This window comes from Cynocephalus volans, chromosome 16, assembly GCF_027409185.1.
Source record: "Cynocephalus volans isolate mCynVol1 chromosome 16, mCynVol1.pri, whole genome shotgun sequence".
In the NCBI taxonomy this organism is placed as follows: domain Eukaryota; kingdom Metazoa; phylum Chordata; class Mammalia; order Dermoptera; family Cynocephalidae; genus Cynocephalus; species Cynocephalus volans.
This window is the reverse complement of record NC_084475.1, coordinates 14,026,192-14,050,835: the sequence shown is the minus strand read 5'-3', so window position 1 is coordinate 14,050,835 and position 24,644 is coordinate 14,026,192. Positions and strand designations below refer to the sequence as shown.

The 24,644-nt window shown below is 40.0% G+C and overlaps 2 protein-coding genes across 6 annotated transcripts in view; one reads left to right on the top strand and one right to left on the bottom strand.

Moving 5' to 3' along the window:
- The window catches only part of MTNAP1 (mitochondrial nucleoid associated protein 1), a 15,655-nt gene extending 5,073 nt beyond the window's left edge, over positions 1–10,582 (bottom strand). For 2 of the 3 annotated variants that reach the window (XM_063080205.1, XM_063080206.1), the window contains exons 1-5: positions 10,265–10,580; positions 9,711–9,815; positions 6,604–8,120; positions 968–1,075; positions 314–421 (exon numbers count right to left, since the gene is read on the bottom strand). In XM_063080205.1, coding sequence (XP_062936275.1) covers positions 314–421; positions 968–1,075; positions 6,604–8,113 — 1,726 coding nt within the window. In that variant the 5' untranslated portion in view covers positions 8,114–8,120; positions 9,711–9,815; positions 10,265–10,580. Of the gene's footprint in view, positions 1–313; positions 422–967; positions 1,076–6,603; positions 8,121–9,710; positions 9,816–10,264 lie in introns of all 3 variants that reach the window. The other variant, XM_063080207.1, reaches the window with a different exon arrangement.
- The window catches only part of VCF1 (VCP nuclear cofactor family member 1), an 18,804-nt gene continuing 4,232 nt past the window's right edge, over positions 10,073–24,644 (top strand). The window contains exons 1-4 of one of the 3 annotated variants that reach the window (XM_063080208.1): positions 10,073–10,911; positions 15,679–15,778; positions 23,027–23,113; positions 24,094–24,156. In XM_063080208.1, coding sequence (XP_062936278.1) covers positions 10,691–10,911; positions 15,679–15,778; positions 23,027–23,113; positions 24,094–24,156 — 471 coding nt within the window. In that variant the 5' untranslated portion in view covers positions 10,073–10,690. The remainder of the gene's footprint in view (positions 10,912–15,678; positions 15,779–23,026; positions 23,114–24,093; positions 24,157–24,644) is intronic. The other 2 variants (XM_063080209.1, XM_063080210.1) reach the window with 2 other exon arrangements.

The following is a 24,644-nucleotide window of genomic DNA, read 5'->3' as shown; positions in this document are numbered from 1 at the left end:
CTTAAGCACTAAGGAAAGCACCTTCTCTTCTAGCAGGGAAACCACTTAAGGGAAAAAAAACAAGATCCCAGCTCTCCAGTGACAACACTAATGGAGGACAAGAACAATTATGTAAATTCTAGTCAACTCTTCTGAAGGCCATTATAACCAAAACCTGTAATAAAAAACCCCAGAGCTCCAGACAATAGCTCATTCACTATTGCATGTCAGATAATGCAAAACTGTAATATGAAAAGCAATTCAGAGAATCCCTTGGAGGTCCGTATAATGGGATGTGGCCTGTAATTTAAGCTAAGAATATAGAAAGGCTTACTCAGATGCCTGAAACTCCAGCTACAACAAAAGATGAAGGATCCCGTCAAGAATACTGTGATGCCACCAACTCCACTCTTCTTTATGGCGGTGCTGCCCCTGATCCAGCCTGTTCAAAGAGAAACAGGTCTGTTACTGTGACCTGAAACCAGCATCATTATCTGAGTTATTCAAATTATCCCAGTTAGCTTAGGCAATGGAACTGTTATTCAGATAATTTAAATTTATAGATTAAACAGATGAAAAGGCTAAAATTTAGAAGACCTTAACTTTAATAAATTCAAATTAGTCACTCTTGTTTTGTGGGGGGGGGGACCTTGGTTACAATCTTTAGTGGGGAGAAGACTATAAAATTGGTTAACCCGAGGTTTAGAGTCTCTCTGGCTTTAGGAGATCAATTGGCATGATCAATGTGGGCAAGTGAGAGTTGGGGACTGGTGGCACAGAGAGGCAAGGGTGGGTATTAAGAAATGAAAGCTATTCAATAAATGTCAGCTGATATCACACGAGCTTTGGTGCTCTGATGTCAAACTCCAAAATGAAAACAAACAGAAGACTAACATCTTTCTCTTTTCCTTGGCCTTCCTATAACAGCCTAAAGTAAGAGAAACTTCTCCAAATGCCAGCAATCAGCAACAGAATCCAACAATCTCACCTTTTTGTACAGCTCCCAAGAGCCTCATTAGAGAAAAGTTGGAGGTTGTAAGCCTGGTCGGGGGTTCCAAACTCCTTTTATCAGTCGAACTTCTTTCCAACAAAGGAACTACGGTTCCAAACAGAAGTCACTGTGATAGTTCATCTAGATTTATCCCTTCCCCAACATTCAGTGCTGAAGGTTCCTACGGCTAGACTCCAGGAAAAGAATGCGTTAAGTAGATGGATTAATAATCTCTGCATTGAATTGCAGCTAAATGTTGAAAGACAAACCTATTCCAGGTAAAGAAGTTTTTTCAAAAGGCTGAGGGAGTCTCTGGTGATCAGGACCTATACTTATTTTTGATATGATGAATATGCTGCCCAGATGATCCACGTGTACACGCTTCATGAAATGATCATTTGTATCTTCTGTTAAACATTTTAGCAAAAAGCATAGCTTTCACTTATAAATGACTACTACGTGTCACTGCTATCTGTGTCAGTATGTCTCTTCTATTACTCCATTCCTTTCACTGGCCAGCAAACATTTCCTATTTATGTTCAATGCATCACTAACTTAAGTAGAACCAGAAAAGAGTTCACTTATGCTACTAATTCACATTTTCCCTGCACCTGTTTTTCTCCATGTTTAATGACAGATGGGTAATCTCTACTATTGATGGTTCTCTGGTTTTGATTTGGTTGTCAGGATAAAGGATAAATTAAGCAAATACTGATGACATGTTTAGCAGGTGTGGTAAAAGTTGCTGTGGATGTAAAAATACTATCCCAATGATCACTGTATTAATGAAAAGAACCATGCTGGCTTCCAAGAGATTATACAGAAAATAATTCTCTTGCAAGGTGAAAAGTCTCTTAAAAAACAAAGCATGATGGAGCCCACTGACCTTGGAAAAAGTCTGAGGAAGATGGTGAGAAACAAGGTCAGGAAAACTGGGACTGTACAACCATGTTCTCAGGAGTGTCAGGAACTGTGCGGCTCCTTGACCTTGTTCTTCCTTTCTAGTCAGTCGAGCCTGTTTACTTCCAGCTATAGATTCAGCCAAGCTTATGTGAATGACACCAGTACAGGCCCTGAGCTGGGATCATATAAGATGCCCGTGGTCGAGGAGAGGCCAGCCCAGGATGCACCAAAATCCTGCGATAGTTGTCTTCAGTGTCTTCCCACTTGTTGCCAGGTGCTCTGGGTTCTGATCTACATCCCTTACAGCCTGCTCGGTTCAACAGTGGGCCTGGGACCACCAATTCTCTTTGCCACACCCTCTGCCACCTCAGCTCCTAGACCCTGTCTTTTTTTTACCTGCCAGTATTAATGTCTTTAAAACTCAAACCCGACTTACATGGTTCTACTCCAGAATATAACTGCTGAAAATCCTCATTCAGCCTCTGTAGCTCTATAATTTTCTACCATCCCTCTGGCCTGGTCTGGATCCCAGACGTCTGACCTGACTCACCCCTTCCGTCTTTGGGTGTACATTACTCACATGTCCCTTCTGGCTAGCAGCAGAACTAATCCGGGCTTGTCATACACCTGCTCAAGTTCTGATCCTGACTATTCTGAGTCCCTTCCCCATGTCCCCATCTCAAACACCTTGCATATAGATAGCTACTCTATTGATAGAAATCCTATTTGAGGATTAAAGGAAGAGCTTTTATTTAGTTATTTCCTGGCCTTTAAAAACCCACGACCCTTTACAGTTTTACTTTATCTTCTGGCTTTCCCATCAACCAAGTTTTGTTTTCTGTAGTTATATGAACTACGTTTTTTCCAAAACCTCCAGTCCTCACCCGCCCCCGGGTCTGAGACTATTCCGCTGCTGGGTCTAAGGCACCTGCTTCAATGCCACCACTTGCATCAGTGGTCCCAAACTTGGCTGCTCTTCAGAAACACCTAGGAGACATATAATCCTTGGTCCTTCAGAATCAATCTCTGGGGATGATGCTTAGGAATCTTTAATATAAAAAAAATGCCCCATGTGTAACTGTTAATTGTCCCAGTCTGGGAACCAAGAATGTAGATCTCTCAAAATTTGAGTCCCCAAAGCCAAGGCATGATGGATTCTGCAAAGATCAGCCAAGAACTCTCAGCCCTGAACGCTTTCCCTTGAACAATGGAAGCCAACTGCTATTGCTGAGGAGTCTCAGACATTTGTACTTGTTGAGTCTCTTGATACTTAAATCTTGAACTTCTGAGATCTATTTTCTCTCAGGCAAGGAAAACTCCTTTTGGTATTAAGTCCATGAAAATCTTTCTTGCTGAAACTGAAAAGATGATTCCTAATGCTGAATTCCATAAGCGTAATTCTTTTATTCCTAATTTACTAAAACTTGACTTGGTGGCATCCTCGAAACTACCAGTCTGCTTTGGGGTAGTTCCTATTTTAGGCTACCAAAATATATACATCTTTCTTCAGCCATGAGAGCTTTTGGCTCTACCCTGTTTGATCAAAATGTCAAAATAGTTTTTTATGCTTCTCAAGGCCCAGCAAACCTTTCCATCTCATGGAATCACTTCACTCAAATTTACTCAGTTTTCTGACGTACAAGGACTAGCTGTTGTTATGGGTTTCCCAACATTAGGAAAACATATCTGACCTAATCCTGAAGCCCACAGTCCAACAAAAGAAATGCTACCCTGAAAAGCTTGGCGAAGGCCATCAGGTAAAGTTACATGCTAACCATTAACTGAAATTGGATGTTGGGAAATTATTTTTCCTCTCTGAAACTCAGGTTCTTCATCTGTAAAAAAGGATACCAATCTCCTAGGGTTAGTGTAAGTTACCTGAGAAAACCTATGTAAACATGTATGTATCATGCCTGACACATAGTTAACTCAGTAATTGTTAGCTCACTGGCCGTGCCTTTAAGTGTCAAAGAATGCGTTGGCTGCCTGAGAGGAGGGGCAAATGACCTATCAAAACCTTGCCTGAGCAAGGGAAGGTATAGCCTATTCTCTTCTGCGAAGATTCCATGAAAGTTCAACTTTGATGTGCAGTCATTGGAAGAAACCATTGCCTGTGAAATTACAAAGCTTTCTGAGGAGCTAGTGATACTACTTTTTAATCCTTATAGATTTAGGTGCCCTTGATGAAGTCCTTGGCTAACTGAGGGATCACTCAGGTCTTGACCTTAACTGAAATCCTAGGTTCTCTCTCCTTCAGGATCTTTTGTTAATTTGGATTGCAGCATTAGAGTACGAGCATTAATCCCACATCCAACTTCAATGGTTTTTCAGTTTATAACAGAAGTATAGGTCCTATGATGGCCACACCTTGTTGTCTGATATAGAAGTACCAAACTAATCACAATATTATACACTGTAAGCAAGAAAAGAACAAAGTAGTTTCTAACCACTATTCGGAAGGAATTTATGATTGAAGAAAAAATATTCCTCCTCCCAATATTCTACCCCATAAGCCTGATGATTTAATGTTACTGTATCTCTCATTATTACTGCATTCTTGGGACCCATTAAAGTGAAATGTATCAACTAATAACATATCAAGCAAGACCACTAACTATCCCAAACAATAGGCCTCAGGTAGAGTTTAAAGACTACAGACAGGAGAGTCAGAAGGACCTGGATTTGAATCTGGACTCTGTCACATGGTACACAGACACGGGTAAGCACTTAAGATGTTTGAGGCTCAGATTTCTCACATAGGGCTGGCCAGTTAGCTCAGTTGGTTACAGTGCAGTGTTATAACACCAAGGTTAAGGATTTGGATTCCCATACTGGCCAGCCACCGAAAAAAAACCAAAAAAACCTTCACATAAGAGGGTGGGGCAGTGATATCATCTCAGAACTGTTAGGATTAAATGAGATAATACGTAAGTTCCTAGCATGACACAGTCACCACTGATAAACATTACTTCCCTTCCTTTTTCCTCTAAAATGAAAAGTGGATGTATTAAGGACAGTCTTTAGCACTGTAAAAGACAGTTCAGGAAAAAAAGTCCTTCCACTTGCTAGAGAGATTTACCATGGGGTGAAGGTATGCACATGCGACTGAAAACGCAAATACAGAGCTATCGCGAACACCTGTTTCTAGTTACAGTGCACTCATTTTCTATGGCATGTTTTAGGGGAAAGGATCAAACTAAGCCTCAGGAGAATAGGTTCTACTTGCAACTCCACCATTTACTGGCAGCATGACCTTGGACAAATTACTTATCCTCTCTGTGCCTGTTTTATCATCTGCAAGATAGAGATAAAATTACAGCTGTGTGGTCAAAACGAGAAAATACAGATGGAGGCACTCTGAAAACCACAACGCAACACAAATGTTAACATCATTAAGTCTGTGTTTAATATGGAGAACGGGCTTGTTTCCAACTTGGTACAAAAAGGTCTAGATGTTAGTTAGGCCTGTTTGTAGAAAAACCTGTTTTTACTGAGGTAGTTGAAGGAAATGTAGCATTAGCTAGAGATGCTCTTTACTTAATACATGTCCATTATGAAACCCATTAGAGGATAATTATAATACAAAAGAAAATGTTTTGAGACCAGACAAATAAGGTTTTAGTGAATATATGATTGTGTGCAAAATGTAATAGGAGGAAAAAAATGGGAGGGGGGAGTTTCTCACTTTAGGGAAAGATAGTATCAGTTTTTCAGGTGCAAACCTATTCTGAGTTGTTATAGGTCTCCTGTCAAAATAAAGTTGAAAGTACCAAGGACCATAACACAAGTCAGATGGATGCTACTTTAATTATGCTCCTAGAAAATCTTTAAAAAAAAAAAAAAAACCAAGGCTTTCTGGTGAGAAAAATGAAGAAACTATGTACTGAGGGGTAGTCCAACAACTAATGAAGGGATTCAGCAGAAAAGAGCAAGGCTACCTGAAATGACTGTCAGGAACTTCCTGGCTCCTACTTGGGCCTCAGTCTACCTATGTTAACCTATTCTAGCCACCAGCAAGGAGCATCTAGGAAGCTTCTGAAGAGACTGATTGATAATCAGGATCAGTTTCAACATCCAGTCTCTTTGCCCAAGACCTTCTTACCCAATCTCTCATGTCTCAAGGCGCAAGCTCTGGGTCTACTCGAGTCCTAATCTCTCTGGCCTGGTTTTTCCATTACATGGACTTTTACACGGTTTTTTTTGCAACCTCCTCTGTTCCTGGTCCTTGATCTTCACTGGATCACCTCCTAAGCTCCACCCCCACCTATCTGCCACTCTTACCTGGCCAGTTTAACCCCATCCTACCCTCAACTACAAAAATACATTTGTTGCTACTCTAAGTTCCTAAATGTTGCATTTGGTCATAAACCTGGAAACTGTTTCCTGTACAACCTGGTCCCGACTGAATTCTGAATAAAGCCTGTTCTATTTAGGTGAATTTTAAAGTCTTTATGGTTTTCTTGAGACTATTCAGCTTGAATACCCGTGCAATTTCTACCAGCCATGCCTCTTCCCAATACAGAAATTGAACTGCTGTTAATATTACCAGCCTTCCCAAGTCCAACCTCCAACACTTTGTGGAGGGAAAGGGAGAGTGATAAACCACTAGTGACCTCTTGAGCAACAAGTAATATACTGAGTGAAAATATTAGTATTCTGACCCTTATTAATTCAAAAGGCATAGAGGACTGTGGATGGGCTGGATGGCCCTTGAAAATGAGCTTGTTTACCTTGTCTTCCCCCCTGGGAACCGATGAGCTGAGGCTTCTGGGCCTCTGCGTTCCAATACAGAGGCTTCCCTGGCAACACCCCTAGTGCAAGATAACCAGGATAGAGCTCTGGAAACCACTCCAGCCCCATGGAGCTTGGAAGGATCTTCCTGTCAGCAACAGCAACATGACTGACGAAGGGGTTTTTAGATATGTGATGCTGGGCTGAATGTGAAGATCGCTGGCACCCAGCATGCAATGCTTGGGACTCACAGCCAGATTTGGGTTCCACAGAAGCTTGTCTCTTACTCTCCATAAATGCTTTTTTATCAGGAATAGGATTATGACTGCAAACTTGTGCTTTCTCTTCTTGGAGAAATTTTATACCCAAAGAGGCAAGACTTTGATTACTTGACTGCGACACAGGAAGAAATTTATTGTAAGCTGTCTCCCTTGGAGTGAACAAGTTGAAATGTGCACCTTCACCCTGAGATTTCTTCTCTGTGGTTGCCTCATCAGTACTCAAGTTCTTGGGCACATGATGCATGAAAGTCCATTCTTGCATTTCTGTTGCAGACTCGATTTTCTGTGCATTTCTGCTGCTCCCACATGCCTCTAATCTAAGACTAAGTCCTTCTTCTTGGTTCTCCTTGACTTGGATTTTACCTAACGGGCTAATTTTAAGGCCTAAGATGAATTGTTCTGTGCTCTTTTCCTTAGTCTCAGTGACTCTAAGATCAGTAGGGACTTCGGAGAGATGATCCCTAACTTTGGAACCGCTCTCATTGCTGGACATTGGTGTGCTTACTCTTTTAACCTCATCCCTGAGGTTCTTTGAAGAACTATGGAAATCACCAGTAGGTGAATCTAGTAATTTTCCTAGAGGTTCCTGTCTTTGGGGATCAGTTTTGTCCAATTTCAGATTAACAGAAGTGGTTTGTACATCACTCAGTATGGCTGAGGAATTTTTTCTATCTTGATTTGACAAAGAAGGTTCCATTGAGCCAACCAGTAAAGATGCTTCAGTTTCTGAAGGAGTACATCTACTTTCCTCTGATTTAGGCAAATTTTTGGCAAGTTCTCTTTTAGGAGAAATGTTCTCTGATGCATGACACTGAGACTTAGTTTCTCCATGGAAAGTAATCTTTGGTTCTATTATTTTTGACATTTTGAAGGAGAGCTGAATTTGATTCTTGATGTCTTTATCTGCCTTTTTAGTACTTGATGTTTCTAAACCAACAGCCAGTAGTGGAAAGGATTTATTTGTCTGTTCTGGTTTGTCCCTTATCAACTTAGTATTTCTTTCATCACTCTCTGTCTCTAACTCTCTCCCTTTAGCTTTAATTACATCTTTCATTGGCTCCTTCATTTTTTTAGCACGTGGGAGTGTAGCTGGCTTGGACCGATATACTTTTTGATCAGCAGGTATGGTTGGTCCTATCATCTTACAGTAGGGCAAGTGGGATTTTAATCGTTTAAATGGCTTCTTACAATAAGGACACACTTCCATTCTGGGTGGAATATCACTCATTCTCTTCCTGAAAAAGGTAAATTTGAGATTATGAGGAGCACACAGTTTATAGAACAAAAACCAATATTTTATTCATGGGTCATACTTCTTAAATTCATGCAGAACAATTAAGTTAAAAGAAACTTTAAAAAATTTATTTTAATCCATTCTTTTTCTTAATAGAAAACAGAAGACAAAGTTTGATTTTAAGATAAATGTTCCTAGTTCTACTTATGCTTAGTATTTTACATTTCTTAAAGTCTTGTAGGGGACTGGCCAGTTAGTTCAATTGGTTAGAGCATGGTGTTATAAGACCCATGTCAAGAGGTTCAGATGCTGTACTGGCCAGCCACCAAAAAATAAAGTCTTTTAGGAATCAGTCATTACAAAAGACAATCAGAGAGATTCTTCTATATCTCTCACAAAGAGGTGAACCAGGCCAAAAGACTTATGTCTAATAAATTCATGGTTAGTCAATGGAAAAGATGTTCAAAATACCAGTCAGAATAAAATGTTTCCTATTTAAGATTACAGCAAGTCAACTGCATACCACCTGAGTATAAAGAAATTGTTTAAAAACCCTTAAACACATCTTTCAAAGACCAAATGGGGAAAATAAAAAACGCAGGCTAGGAGTCAAAGATTATTAATTACAGCAGAGGTTTCCAAAGTGATAAAGTGAAGATTCATGGGGGTACAGGAAGAAAATATCAGGTTTCCCATTATCTAAGCATGAGAAATGAAGCTCTACTAACATTTAACATATTAGTAATATGTATATATATACACACACACATATATAAAATTTATGTATAATGAACAAATAAATATATACACGGAGGGGACATTGTCTCAAATTTTTTATGGTTTGTAGCAATGAATTATTTGCAAATTTGTTTAGTTTGACATCATCATTAAATATATACCACGTAAACACTTTTTAAAAAAAATTTACATGATGTACCATGTATACCTCTTGTTACTTTCTAGAGTCAGGGAAAAAAATGTTCAATTCCGAAGCTCAGCTGAAAGTTATTTCTTGTTTTACATTTCTTATTCTTCCTATAAAGTTCCGGAGGGCAGGAAACATAACTATCCTGTGCACAGCTGTATTCTCGAAACCTAGCACTGAGGCTGGCATATAATATGTGTTGGGTGAATTTTCTCTCTAGACATAAACATGCAAATATTGTCATTATACAGTACTGTGACTGCGCATATCTTCTGACGACTACATAGATCAAAAAGGGAGACTCTGAAACCATTAACAACGCAAATACATATAATCTTGGCGAATCCAGTTACCAAACAAACACCTTATCCCTACATGAAGTCATGCAAAACAAAACGGTTTTCTCCCAACGGACTACGGTAATTACGCTTACTTTGTTCAGAGGTACACATTACCAATACGATGAAAGCTATGGTCTTTTCTTTACAAAAATACACACAACTGAAGCCAGTCCCTGAGCTAAGGCTACTCACTTTAGGAAGGGCTCGAGACCTCTGTTAGACATCCTGCCTGTGCAGTACTGCACCTCACACTTCACCCTGCTGGAAAGATCTCTGTGCATTTACACGGAAACGTCTTAGCGCGGGTGCCCACCTGTTTCCTTACCAGAGCTCCTGTCCGAGGACACTAATCCTGCGGTGGTCTCTCCCGGATCCCCATGCTTCCCGACCACCGTTTCCGAGTCTGGCAGACGGAAGCTTTAATGTCAGCCTGTGTAAGACACCATCAGAGCGGTCACTCGGCAGCACACACAGTGAATGAACGTGGCACGGGGCTGACCCCCACGCAGGTAACTGAGTTACCCGCTCGCCGGCTCCCCTCGGCGGTTGCGGAAAGCAGAGAGTTAAGACTTCACCAGCCTCCCGGAAGCAGGGCGGATCTCCCCGGGGACGCTCCCCTTCGCCCGTCAGCACGCTCGTCCTCCTCCGGCCGCGCCACCTGGCCGGGCCTGCCCTCCTCCCCGCACCCTTCCTTTTCCCGAAGCCCGTCCTGCTGCTTCTGGTGGGGACCGCTGGGCAGCTGCCTTGGAGCGCCTGACGAGGGGCCCCGGCACCCGATCCTCTCCCCCCTCGCTTCAGGACGCTCGGCCCCAGACCCGGAACGTCAGCCACGGGAAACAGCCCCGCCCTCCGAGACTCCCCGCAGAGCGGCGTCCTCACCTCAGAAGATGGGAAAGTCCAGGAGCCCCAGCGACGAGCCCCCCGGGGCAGCCCTCGAGCGCCTCCCCAACCCCCGGTGCCGGCGCCCGCCGCAGGCCGTCTGCACCACTGCCTGAGGGGTTTCGCCTATTTTTTTTTAAAAATTTTTACCTCACAGGGATTCAACCTAAGTACTTATGCATATTATGACATAGCTTAATTTTTTTTTAAGCCTGGCTTGACTTTTATACTATGTCCCCCACCTCCTGGCTGTGAGCAGGCGAAAGCTCGGGACACCTCCAAGGAGGTCCTCTCTTCGCCGAAGCTCCTAATCGCTCCTCCCCCTCACCCCGAGCCCGCCTCTTCCGTGGGCGGGGTTACCGGTCGGCGCGGCAGGGATCGCGCCATTGCGCAGCCGCAGGAGGGAGGTACCACAGCGGCTGCTTCATGGGGGGGCGCGGAGGGCACGCCGGAAGTAGCCGTGGTACGGGTCCCACCGAGGGGTACTCACCGCCGGCTGCCTCTACCCGAGCGGCGGCGAGAGCTAAGGCCCGAGGGGGTGGGCGTGGCGGCCACCGAAACACAGCCCCCTCCGTTCCCTCTTCCCGTGGAGCGGCGCCGCGTCGCTCCCCTCCACCAGCTGCCATGAGCGAGCGCCTCCGCCCCAGGTGAGAGAGAAGAGACCCCCTTCCTCTCCAGCCCCTCGCCTGAGGATCTGGGGGATGGAGCCGAGGGGGCGCGCGAAGAGGGGGTCCGGGCAAGTATGGACCCTGCCGGGCTCCGTCTGGGGTGCTCTGCGGTCCGGGAGAGAGGGATGCGCGACTGATCGGATACCTGGTCCCTGTGGGTAGCTGGAGGGGTGACTCTCCAGGGTCCAGGTCTTCCCCACCTCCCTCTCCCTTCCCTTACCCGCCCCCGTCTTTTCCTATTTGGAATAATTTCTGCTGCTCGGTCCCGGAATAGGAACGGTGGCCCTACACCTTCCTTGTCCTAAATTGAGGGTGGGGGATGGGGAGGGATGTCTGATCTTGGAGAGGGAACCCCCTAAGGCGGCTGTGAGGGCACGAGGCGGGGAGCTGCCGGCTCCCCAAGGTCAGAAGGAAGGGTTGGGCTTAACGCTGCAGCAGGAAAGGTTAGGTTAGACCGAGGAACTTCTGGTCTGGACGATTGTGAGCACAGAAGGGCAGATGACCAAGGTGGGTTGTGGATCTTCTCTCGACCGCAGCTTTAAGAACAGGCAGGATTCTAAACTGGATGTGGAGCCGTTTGACTGCGAAGGCGGGAGGAAGGATTTGCACTCAGTGCCTTCCCACCCAGCCCAGCCTTAGGACCCGGCTCTTAACCTAGGAGTTTTAGGTTTGACATGTACTGAGTAGGGTCTGTACCTAGCTGGAATGCGTTTCCTGTTTTATTTTTCTCCTCTTATTTTTCTCTGCAAGAAGGTGGGGAGGAGAAATTTGGGATGGGAATGAACAGAATCAGCTTTATTTCAAGTTAGAAAAATCTCTCATCATAGAGCTTGGAGTGAAAGTCTATAGATCACCAAGTCCAACTCTCATTTTTCTGATGAATCAGATTTAGAGAAATAGGTTGATTAACCTTGCCCTTTCCAGATTCAGTGATCTTTCCTTTATTCCGTAACACTTTCAGGCTTAAGTGAATAAGCTCGATCAGAGGATTTCCTTGGTAGGTTATGCTGGATCTTTTCTAATTTCATGTTTTCATTGGCTCTGAATGAGAGTCTTTTCACAAAGTTCCTTCTCAGAAACATATTTCATGGGGTTGAGGTTCTTGAAAAGCGTCTTGAGGTTATTTGGTCCCGTAGTAAATACCTAGGGTTCCTCAGACTACTGCATTGGATTACTGGTTTGGGTCATGTAGCAAGTGGGGCATAAACCCTCTCCTTGTATAGAAAACAAGAGTGGACTAACTTTGAAATTAGGGCCCAATTACAGATGTCATTGGAATTAGGAACAAGACCTTTAGGTATGTTAAGCCTGATCTGACGGCCATTTTTTTCCTTGCCAACCCGTTTGTACTGCTGATATTCTCTTGGCGTGTCTCACATATCTGAAAAAGTCCAACTATTTTTTACAAATAAAGAGATTGCTTTTATCCGGTACTGAATGTTTTTAATCTGAATATATATTTAATCTTAATATATAATCTGAATGTTTTTATACTGGTAGCAGATTCCTTTTATCTGGTACACAAATAATCTCAACATGTTTCTAATGGTAACTTTTTTGCTCTAAAAGAACTTATTTGATTTGGACAGGCTTTCCTTACCTGCTTTTCTCTTTACTCTGTGTTTCATGGAGTATGAGGCATCAGCTCTGCTAGTTCCAGCTATCTTACTATCTCTAAGTCAGTTCACTTCTCTGGATTTAATCCTCAATTTTAAAAGGAAGAGTTGGTCTAAGATGGTGGTTTTTCAGATTGTTCCGCAGTAGACTAGGATGGTCATAGAGAGGTGGGTATTTGGCAAGGAGTGCCTACTTTAACTATAACTGATCCTTTATCTCTTGTATATGTTTTTTTCCCCCATAAGAAGAAAAAGTTCCATTACTGTTTTTTAAAAAAGTTTGAAAACCATTTGTCTCCATACTCAAGATTATTTCTATGCTCAGGAAGCACAGAAATGACAGGAAGGTTGGAGAGAAATGAAATGATGGAAGTCAGCCATCCTTAGAAGTGCCAGATGCTAATGAATAATCTGTACCTAGATGGCTAGGGGAGAATATAATCAATTATTGGGTGTCTGCTAAAATTATAGCCTTGTGTATGGCATTAGTGCCAAAAGCTATAATCTGACTGATTGTACTGATAGGGTTGAGCATGAAGCTGTAATCTTGCCAATTATTAACAATGTTGTTGAAAGAAGAATGTTTCAAAGATGGAATCTGCTAAGAGCCTAGAAAAAGAATGAAGAACAGGTAGGGCTCATTCTTAATCCAGTACTGTCCAAAAGAGAGGGTCATCAGCAGGCCAAAGAGATAATTCTGGGATCTTGAGAAATCAGCTAGTATTGTGACTTTCCCTGTAAGTTTAGTTGAAATCCACAAAACCAGCCCGTCTTCTTTGTTCTTACACCCTTTCTTCCGTGCATCCGCCTTGCCATTCTTATTTTTGTCATTGGAAAGATATATCCACCATTGCAAACGAGAAAATGGCTAATTTTGGTCAGGCTCATAAATTTGGTCAGAGTGACTCAGCAGCCCAAAGCACAGTCAGTTGTTGGCACACTGATAAAATGAGAGTTTGGGAACCAACATACTATTTGATGAGTTTCTCTTTGGGTGTCAGCTGGCCTCCCATCAGAGGTTGCTTTGCTACTGCAGCACACTCCCACACAAATGCTCTGATCCTGTTAGGATGAAAGTAGCAGAGTCTCGGTTCAAATTTATAATAATAGCACATCCATTTAATGATTATTAAAACTTGGTATTCATCTAGTTTTTAACCTCCAAATAATGTTCAGTTATGAGCTAATGTTCAGGTAAGATCTAATCTCCTGGGATGAAAAATAGGGAACAGAAATGATGATCTTATTTTACAAGCAGCTGAGTCTTAGGATGAGGTAAATGGTGTAGCCCACTGCGGGTTGCTTAAAGCTTTATCAGAACCTCACACTCACTATCATTCCAAGCCTAAACTGGGATCTATACTCATTAATAAAGTCAGACGTATTAAGAGTGTTGCAGAGTGTGCAGAATTGAGCTCAGGGTGATAATTTAGTTTCTCCAATATCCAGACCTGAACTCAAAACCTTAGGATTAAGGGTCTGCTACAGTAAGCTATCCTACTCGTATAGAAAGTATATAGAAGATAATATATGCTTCAGATTTACTTTCCAAAAAGCTGTTTGTCAGTGCCACTAGCCTTTTGTCCCTTAACTATAGAAATTTGAACCTTTAAGAGTTTTCATTTTGATAGATGCTGCTGCTTTATACTTGTGGACCTCTAGCTAGTGCTGCCCAGTAGAACTTTCTGCAATGATGGGAACATCCACTATCTGTGCTGTTCATTGCAATAGCTATGTGTGGCCATTGAGCACTGGAAATGGGGCTAGTGTGACCTCGGAATTGGATTTGTAATTTTAGTCATATTAGTTATTTTAAATAACCACATGTGGCTAGTGGCTACCATGTTGGACAATACAGTTCCAGGCAATTTGACTTAAAATTATACCTCCTTTAATTTATTTCTGTTTTCTAATTGGGGTGTATAAATCCTTCTGACAACATTTAATTCTTGCATAGAGTACATACAAATTTTGTCTTTTGCACATCTGAGAAAACTTGCCTGAGAAAGTGATTTTTTCCTTTCTTAAGAAAAATTTTAAAAAGGGATTTATTGGGCCAGCGACGTGGCGCACTCGGGAGAGTGCAGCGCTTGGGAGCGCAGCGGCGCTCCCACCACGGGTTCGGATCCTATATAGGAATGGCCGCCTTACCGGTCACAAAAAGACAAAAAAAAAAAAAAAAGGGATTTATTTTTTAATTAAAACACTGTACATATTTTGGGGGTACAGAGTTATATTTCAATACATGCATACATTGTGTGATGGTCAGTCATATCAGGGTAATTAGCATATTCATCATCAGGGAACTTTGTCATTTCTTTGTGATGAGAACATTTGATGTCATCTCTAGCCATTTGAGAACATACAATAAATTATTTATTATAGTTGTCTAGCACTACTGTGATTTTTCTTTAAACCTGGAAATTGTAAGTAGTTTGTGCTATAATCTCCAACTAACAATCTAGTGATGTAACTATTACATCATAATACTAGGTAGTGTAGCCAGAATAATTGAGTTAATGTGACCAAGAGCCAGCTTTGCAGTGTCTGTCCAGAAAAGTAATTTAATACTATGTAGGGCCTAGAGCTTTTGTTCATTGTGGTAGTTGGGGGGAAATCAGGGATGAAGAAAACTAAAGATTAAAGGCTACCACAAGCCTGTGATCTTCCTGTGTGGCACCATTTTTATAAGGATTTTCAGGACAAATAGGCAAAGGCAGCCCCTCCTATCTTGAGTGTTGTCATGGAAGGGAGTAAAATTAGGTAACTTGGAATTGTAATTTCAGGAAATGTAGAAAGAAGAAAGCCTTAATTAGGTAGAATTTGAAAGCTTAGTCATTAACCTCTTACTGTTCTTATTTTATTCCCAACAGACATTTAAAATTGTCAAGCTTCTTTTTAGAAATTAGTCTTACTAATGAAGGCGTGACCTTACTGCTACTGTCATATATTTGCTCTATGTGCCCAGGGATGGTGTACTTCCAAGTTTTAACCTATTGGGGTTAAAAATTTTAACCTGTCTGGTGAATTACATTTTCTCAAGTGAGAGGGCAAATTTATATGTTGTCATGGTTTACAGTTTAAGTGAAAAGATCAGTTGTTGAATTTTTTTTTCTCCTTGTGCTTTCAGGAAAAGGAGAAGAAACGGCAATGAAGAAGAATACCATCTTCCCCCACAGACCAAAAGGAGTAGTAGAAACCCTGTCTTTCAGGATTCCTGGGACACAGAGGTAGGAGTACAGTCACATAGTCTCTGCCTTGTAATTAAATACAATTTATTTATTCAAAAAATAAAAATGATCTTACTTGACTGTAGTAGTTTCACACCCCCTCCTCCCCCCCCTTTTTTTTGTCATGGCCCCTTTGAGGAAGCTGTGTACCCTCTCCTCAGCAAAACAGTACATGTCTGCACATACTCCTACACACCCACAAACCCAAATTTGTATTTGTTACAAGTTTCATGGACCATTGGAAGTCCCTATTTTGTATTTCAGAAACCACCTTATTTTTTGAAAGTTTATAGACCATTAATTGTCCTTAAGATAAACATGTTTTGTTGCTTTAATTCACGTCTTTTAAGAGAAACTTTTAAGCATGCTGAATATATAAGGTATGTGTATGCAAATCCCATTTTTGAGTGTTTTTACTTTTCATCATGTTGTTCTAAGAGCTCCTGTGATGTGTGGGGTGGGAGTGGGGACAGGAAGGGAGTTGGGTAGCAGGAGAACTCTTAGCGTTTTCTGCAGTTTGGTTTTTTGAAAGAGTGCTTCAGTATGTATACTGGGGAGAAATTTTCTGTGCAATTGGAAGTCTGTTCTGTGGTGCGGAAAGGAAGTCAACATTAAGGTAGTGCTACTATTAAATTATTTATCTGAAGCTGGCTGGTTAACTCACTTGGGGAGCGTGGTGCTGGTAACACCAAGGTCATGGGTTCAGATCCCTGAACTGGCCCGCTGCCAGAAAAAAAAAATTGTGCACATAAAGATTCTGACTCTTAACAGATGTCACATTAACAGAGAAATGGCTTAGTGACAAAGATTCTTAAGCCCTAGCAGAATTCTTATACATCAAAATAATTTGTATTTTAATTAGTTCCCAATAATATGATTTGACCTATATCCAGTCTTTCTTTACCAGCAATCCAAAGCAACTCCCCCAAGGGGGTGGAAATCAGTAACTCCCATGTAGGTAGTAACACTTATTCAGTTACAATTAATGAACATGTACAGATTAGAATCCTATGTGGAGACTTGAATTTCTGTAGCTTTTTTACCCCCTTTTAACATCCCCCTTTCTGTGCTTTTTTTTTTTTTTTTTATGAGTAACAGAAAAGTAATTGAGCTTTTATTTAATGTCATAATTGGGGAATTTCAGGGATGAAAGAAAACCAAAGATTAGAGGCTACTGTGAACATCTGATGATAAAATGGTGTAACGGTAATTGAGTTACCATCATCCTTTTGAGTTATAAGAGTGTGCAGAGATTACTTTCATGGTATCAGCATCAGTATTTCTCTACTTCTGTCTGTATGTAAATCCTGCTATATGATGTTCACATTAATTCAGAGGTAGTAGATCTAAGTCTTTGTGTTAGCCTTTACCCCCCCCCCGTATCTTCAGTTTTGATACCTGAGAACAGGAATAGAAATTGTTATTTTTTTTAAAATTAAGCATTTCTGATCTCTTATTTTAAGCAAGACAGGCATATTAGTGTTAGGGTTTTGTTTTAATTGTTTTTGTAGAAAATGACCACTCTTTTTCTAAAATCTACGCATTAGTATCACAGAAGAAAACAGTGTCTTGTTATTCAACCTCTTGGATCATGTATCTTGTTCTTACTAGTCCAAAGAAATCCAGCTGTTGAACCACTCTGTAATCTTTAGACTGAAGGATGGACTAGATTGTCTTCATATAATTTAAGTCATACAGGTAATTTTATCTGAACTCACCGGTGGATCGCCTAGTGAGGTGTTGTAACCATTAGGTTCACCCTTGCATGCCGAACATTTGCCAGAGTAGCCTCCTGTGCTGGGCCGTGCTATGTTGAGCTTCCCCAGTGTGGCATTAGCAAGTAAGAGGACGAATGAACAAAGGGAAAGCTGGGGAAGCAAAAGACAGGGGAAGCTCTTTTAAAATGGAAAGTTAAGCCCTGAATAATTTCTTTTTTCTTTCCATTTTTTTGGGTAGCTGGCCACTACAGGGATTGAACCCTGGACCTTGGTGTTACCAGTACCATGCTCTAAACAACTGAGCTAACTGGCTGGCCCAGCCCTGAATAATTGAATTTTCATTTCTGGAATAGGTTATTATGTTTGTAGCACAAAAAACTAAATTTAGGGGCATTTGGCTGCTTTTTAACAATCGTGTATAAAAGAGAAAATAAAATGATTCATTATTAATGAATTACTAATTTTATTAATAATTTATATAATTATTTTATTAACATTATTGATGAAAATGTTTTATCTTTTAATTCTAAGGTAGAGCCAATGAGGTAAGTTTCCCAGAGACTAACTCAGATAGGAGAAACCATTTCCTGTGTCTCTTGAAATGCTTAATTTTAGTATTCTTTTTCTTGTAACTTCAATTTTCATTTGTAAGGAATTTATTTAAATTCCTAGAGAGATTTAAAATTGTTACTTATAATTAATTTCCAAAGGTTGCCTTTCTCTCCTAAATGTAATAATATTGGCAAATATGAGAAATAAGATGTGAGCTATTTGATGTATGTTAAACCATGAAACTGTGCCACAAGTAAATCAAAATTATCTGTAAAATCGAGATAGTATAGTAAATGCCTCTTTTTTCCTAGATACTATGAAGCTAAAGAATGTGAACTGATTTGTCAGATTAGTTATGTAAAGAGAAGCTTTAATTTGTGTGCATTTTCTTCCCCCCATCTTAGTACGTATTATCTCCACTTTTTAGTTGGAAAAATTGGGGCCCAGAAAAGTAGTCACTTGCCCAAAGATACACAGCTAGTAAGAGGCAGAAGAATTGAGCCCCAGAGCCTTACCGTTGGGCTGCTTGCTCCTGACCGTGGTGTGTGTTGTCTCACAGAAGGTAGAACAGAAGTACTGAGACACTTTGCTAAATATGCTCAGGAGCAGCTAGGTTTAAGGCTTCTCTTGAATCATAGGAATAGAGAAGAATTTTCATACTCCTCTCTTTTAGCTGAGAAATATTTTCCAAGTAAATTCTATGATATGGTATTAGCTAGAAAGCAATTTTAGATTTCTAGTATGAAAAAAGCAAAGAAGAAATTGGGGTCTAGTGGTTTGTTTGGTTTTTTCCCCCAATATTCTAATTGATGCTCGAATTGAAGACTTTGAATTTTAACTCCAATGACTTGTATTTAATTTGTGAGTCTTAAGATACTATTTTTTAAGTGAGCTGTAATTTACTAGTATAGGATTAAAATTTTTTTTGTAAAGCCATTCTAGACTAATCATGTTAGTTAATATCTAGGTCAGGATCGGTTTTCTCTTTGGTGAGCAAGACATGAAATTATTTATCAGTTTGTGTCTTCCTCTTGGGTCCTTAATAAAAGTAATGACATTCTTTATCTTGGGCAGTTATTTAGACAGGCAAACACTAGCTAAATTTAACATAGTTATATTTTTTCTCTTTAGGAGCTGGCCTTTTTAGTTTGAATTGTATTTTTATGTATAGTAGGAGTAATCCTCTTTGCTTTCAGTTTTAATGTTTTTATCCACAAATTACACTATAAATTTCCGTGTAAGTCTGACTTCTGGTACCTAGGTATACGCCCTCTAAAAAGGGCTTCTCCCTGAGTAGGTAAAAATAATACCTTTTAAAATATAAAGACTCTTGTCTCTGCTAGAAGGGGAGATTTTTTTATGTCAATACCAGAATCCCAAGGATATTCTTAGTGGGAGTACAGAGGCATGATAAATACAAAAATAATAGAACCAGGGAATCCATGTATTTTTAAAATGAAAATTCTGTAAATCCATTTACTTTAACTGATAAGAATTAGCTGAGTGCTAGGTTTTTTTTTGTTTTTTTTTTTTTAATACTGTGAGTTTAGATGACATTAGGAAGATTTAGCAAGATTTTTTTAAAAACTGTATCTTAAGGCTCTTAGTTTTTGCCCATTTTCATCTTTAATCTGTTTTAGAATAGTAGGTACATCCTAAGAAACAGAACTGTTTTGGCAGACTCTGTTTGGGGTGAGACTGTTAGGACTGTGTGTTTAAAACCCTGTAGCGAATTAACTCTGAAATTCACTTCTTGAAAGGTCTATTCAGATGAAGGAAGAGTCCTTTCAAAAATGAATGTTTCAAGAAACTTTGCTTGCAAAGTTTAAGTCCTTGTGATGTTTGTAGTATATTGTATGAACTCCTGGCATACCAAGCTACCCCAACTGAATGTTAAAGTCTGAAGACACAGACGTGCCTATCTTTTTCTACAGGTGGGAATTGTTTTTTGTCCTGTTGAAATTTATACAAAGTGAAATGATAAGAGACTGTTTCAGTAGGGAGGAACTTAAAACACATTGTGTGTTCAATTTTGTTTGATAAGGGAAATGGAAGTACAGAAAGGATATGTTCCTGATGGACACAGAAAAGTTACCACCTGCATTTTCTTTCCTGTCTTATAAGTGGTTTTAATTAACCCACTCAGTTCATTTGGAATTTATAGTCTCACCAGTATTAGCAGACCTAAAGGTCTCTTAAATTATTGGGCACTTTGGAAGCACAGACTTTATGTCATGCTCTGATAGTCTTGGCTAGGATCACCGTTTGCATTTAATCCAGATTCTGCAGCAGCCTTAGAATGAAAGTGAACTTCACTATGACTCCAGGGATGGAGTGTACACTGGTTATATATATTTTTTCTTTTGAGGTTCACGTAAATTCAAAGCACCAATGAATGGGGGAGATGGAGGTGAGAGAAAGCTGGGGCTTGAAAGAAAATAAAATACTATGTTGATCTGCTTTTCTAATTAAGAGGAGAAAGCATACAGTTCTAGGTAATAAATATACACATATATTCTGGTTCTGTTTTTAATTAAGCAGAGAGACTCGGTAATTAATATTCCTGCCTGGGGGGTTTCTAAAGGTTATTAGCAGAAAATAGTCTTTAGAGTTGTTTAGTTTCTGCCATGGGTATAAATGGGTTATCTCTTAAACTGACTTCACACCCTGGAAAATTAAGGGTAGGCTTAGCTGAGGGACCAGAGTCCTTTACGTCTGGTGTATAATTTTAGCCATGTGAGCTAAGGAAACGAACTCCTGCCACTTCCCTGTCCTCTGTTCCACAATTTATACGTATTTTTCTTCTGCCAAAGAGAATGGAGTGTCCCTCTACCTTTCTGCTGTACATTCTCTCATGGCTCCTGAAAGCTTTTTCTAGTATTTCTCCCTTCTGTTCATCTCTTCAGATTTTTCTCACCCCCGTGTTCTTTCACTAGCCTGCTCATGTGCTCTTTTCCCTTCCTAACTCATATTTGTTTGTCTTATTTCTCCCTCAGCTTGCTGTATGCCTTCCCTTTCTCCCTTCCACCACCAGACCTCTTTACTGTCTGTAGCCACCACAGGTACTTTCTCATCGACCTGCCGTGCTTTCCTCTCTGGATCGTGACTTCCTCCTTTACTGTGCTGAAACTTTTTGCAAGGCTCACCAATGGTCTTTCCATTCAGCAAACATTTACTGAGCACCTGCTCTTTGCCAGGCTCAGTCCTGGGTGCCCCTAGTCAGCTCCATCTCCTTTCCGAGTCCTTCCATCTCCCTCTAGGATGTGGCACATGTCCCCCTCCTTCACATTTCCACAGTCCTCCCAGGCCTGCCTTCCTGCTTCATATGTTGGGAAGCCTCCCCATGGGGCTTTGCTCATAGTGTCCCCGACCTCATTCATCTCACACAGATCCCTAAGTGTAGACCTGAGCATGTCTTACATGCTCTGAACCTGTTCCTGCAGACTTCACTGCTCTTGGTAATCTAGCCACAGCCTCTCATGTATGTTTGGTCTCTCACTAGCTCCTCCTGCTACGGGCCCAGCAATGCCACACTATTAGCTTTTTTTTCCCCAAAACACTCCTTTATTTTCTGAGTTTGCTCTTGTTGTCCTCCTAGTCTGTCCTACCCTATCTATTAAAAGTTTTCCTCATCATTCTAGGCCCAGCTGAGACACCATTTATGTTAAGTAGCCTCTCCTAGTTCTGAGCATCCACTGCTGGATTCCTGTTGTTGTAGTAGCTGGGTATTACCCTCATCCATGGGTGTATTGCCACCACTTGCTTCTTGATTAAGCTCAGTAAATATTTATTGAATGATTAAGCAGCCCTAGTGAAATGCCTCCTTGTACATGTTTGGCACATAAATATTTGTCATGTCCATGTGGGTGGACATGGGAACAGCCTGTGCCCTGCTGTTTGCCAAACGTGGTCCTGAGATGGGGCTCCGGCATGTACACTTTTATAAAACCCACAGGTGATTCCAGAATCGACTGTATCATGATAGTTCTGGGTCCTACCCAGGTGTCTGCAGTTAGAAGGATGTTATGGTAGATTTTATTGTTACCTAAACTAATGTGGAGTCCTCCCTTTTCACACACATCTTCAAACAGGACTCTTAGATGCCTTTGTATTTTGTTGAGATAGGTTGTTGGCCAGAGTCTTCATAAATTTAACTTTATTTTACTTGTGTTCATGGATTTGCAAAGGGTTTTTAATTCACAGATCATGGCCTTATTCTTTTTGGATTGGTAATAACAAATTTGGCATGAAAATACCCTGATCAGATGTGAGCACTAAGCCAATATAGAAAATTGAGAGAAAAGAAATGTAACTGTCGATTTGGATAAGTTGTCTAATGAGGAGTGAGGAATCAGGATCATGGGAATAGGGTTCTTCTTTGATGGGTCTTTCTCAGTCCCAAAGTTTTTGAACCCTTGTTTCTCTTTTGGTAAAAGAATTCTGTCTTTTCAAGAACAGATGTAACAAGGTAAATACTTTCATACTAGGATAACAGATTTAATTTTCAAAACCATGCACCATCAAGTAGTGGCTTTTTCTCCCATGCAATCTGATATTAAAAACTTCACTAAGTGTAGGAAGTACGATTTTTTTTTTCCTATTTCAAGTTTTTGGTTTTAGAAGACAGAAATGATTTTACCTCTGTATGTATCTTAAGGCACTGATAGTTAAAATTCAGTTTTATACCTTTAGGGTTAGAAGTAAATAATGGTCTTTTCTTTATCCCATAAAGCAGACCACTTTGATGGCTGACAATGTTAAGATCAATTAGTTAACTTTAAAACTTTTTTTTGACTCTGTCTCAGAGAAATATATATTATTTTGTGACCCAGTACATACCAAATGTATTTGTGAATAGTTGGAAAAAAGCTGCATAGAGTAATTATCCTTACCACGTTGTACTCCTTTATTTTTTTATGCTGGTTGCCCCCACCAATGCGTTTCACTCTCAATTTGTAAAATCCTGGTCCATCTGTAGATTGTGAGATACTCCCTAAGCCTCCCTGATAGTGAGAAGACTGGTCTGAATCGGCAGAAAATAGGAACCAAAGCGTCTTTGAAAGAGGTGTGTTGTTCTTACCTTTGATGACAAGACATGTGTAATGTTTTATATGTATTAAAATAACAACGTATACACCTGGATTCTATGTAGGCTCTCATATTAGTTTCAAAGTATTATTGGCCTGCTCAATGCAAGTGAATAAATGGAAGTTCTTAAATACAGGGAGGTAAAACAGCCTTCATAAAATCTTGATGTATCAGTACTTTTTAAAAAAGTCTCAGTCTTGAAGTAAGAAGCAGCTGAAGACCTTACTCTGTTTTGTTCTTTAGTTCACTTCCTCATGTCCAGTTTTCTTCTCAAAAAAATAGGTTTTTGTAGAAGCTTTAGGAAATAAAAATATTAAAAATAAAAGACCCAGATTCTAAATGTTTTGTTATATATATCCTTCCAGACTATATTTGGTGTACATATATGTGTACATTAAAGAAACATGTTTATAAAAGCTGCTGACATACTATACATACCGCTCAGTATAATCTAAAAAATGGTGGGAAAAGGATGTTAAAGACTTCTATTTTAGTATACCGCTCAGTATAATCTAAAAAATGGTGGGAAAAGGATGTTAAAGACTTCTTTCTATTTTAGTATGTGTACATCTCTATCATCACTGTTAATGGCTGAATAGAATTTCATCGTATGTATGTACACAATGGGTGTGTTATAATTTAACCAATTCCCTATTGTTAGATGTTTAGGTTTTTTTCCAGTTTATAGCCATTATAAACAAGGCTACACTAAACATTCTCATATGTCTCTATAAAGATGAGTTACAAGATTTTAAAAATGAACTAGAAATTGCAAGTATACATATCCTTTTTTTAACAATTACTTTACAAAAATCTTTTCTAACCTGTTTATTTTAAAGAACTTTTATCTTTTCTCAGAGTGATGTCACGCTTGCTATTATAGTGTGAAATAGATGTAATTTGAGATGAAAACTTGACTTACTAGAAACTGATCCTAGTTCTTGCCTTAATTTTCAGACAGTACCTGTAACGAAAAACAGTAAAGAAAACAGACTAAGAGGAAACAAAGCGTTCTGCGCGGTGGGTTTCTTATCCAGTGTAGTGACTGACTTGTTAAATATTCATGACCTCACAAGATGTACCTGGCCATTCTAGGTTTTTATACTAGGTTAGGAGAGGCCTTTGTAGAATAAAATTTTTGGTTTTGAATTGGCTTTGACTTCTTAATCTTTAAATAAGTTTAATTGCTGCTGCTGTTAAACCTATCATCTGACTTGATTCGGTCCATTATAATCCTTTGATGAATTTTTTTTAATTGTAGAAAGATAGATAGGTTGTCTCCTACCATCTACGTTAAGTAGCTCCAAATGACCTATGGACCATGACGAGTCTTGGTTTCAGTCTTATTAGTGATGGATGCTTCATGAACATTGCTTTTTTCATTGTTTCAGAAAAGTTATCAATATGCATATTGTTAGATGTAATTTTTGGTCAAGATATGGATAGAACTAGGATTTTTATTTATTTTTATTTATTTATTTATTTATTTAGAACTAGGATTTTTAAAA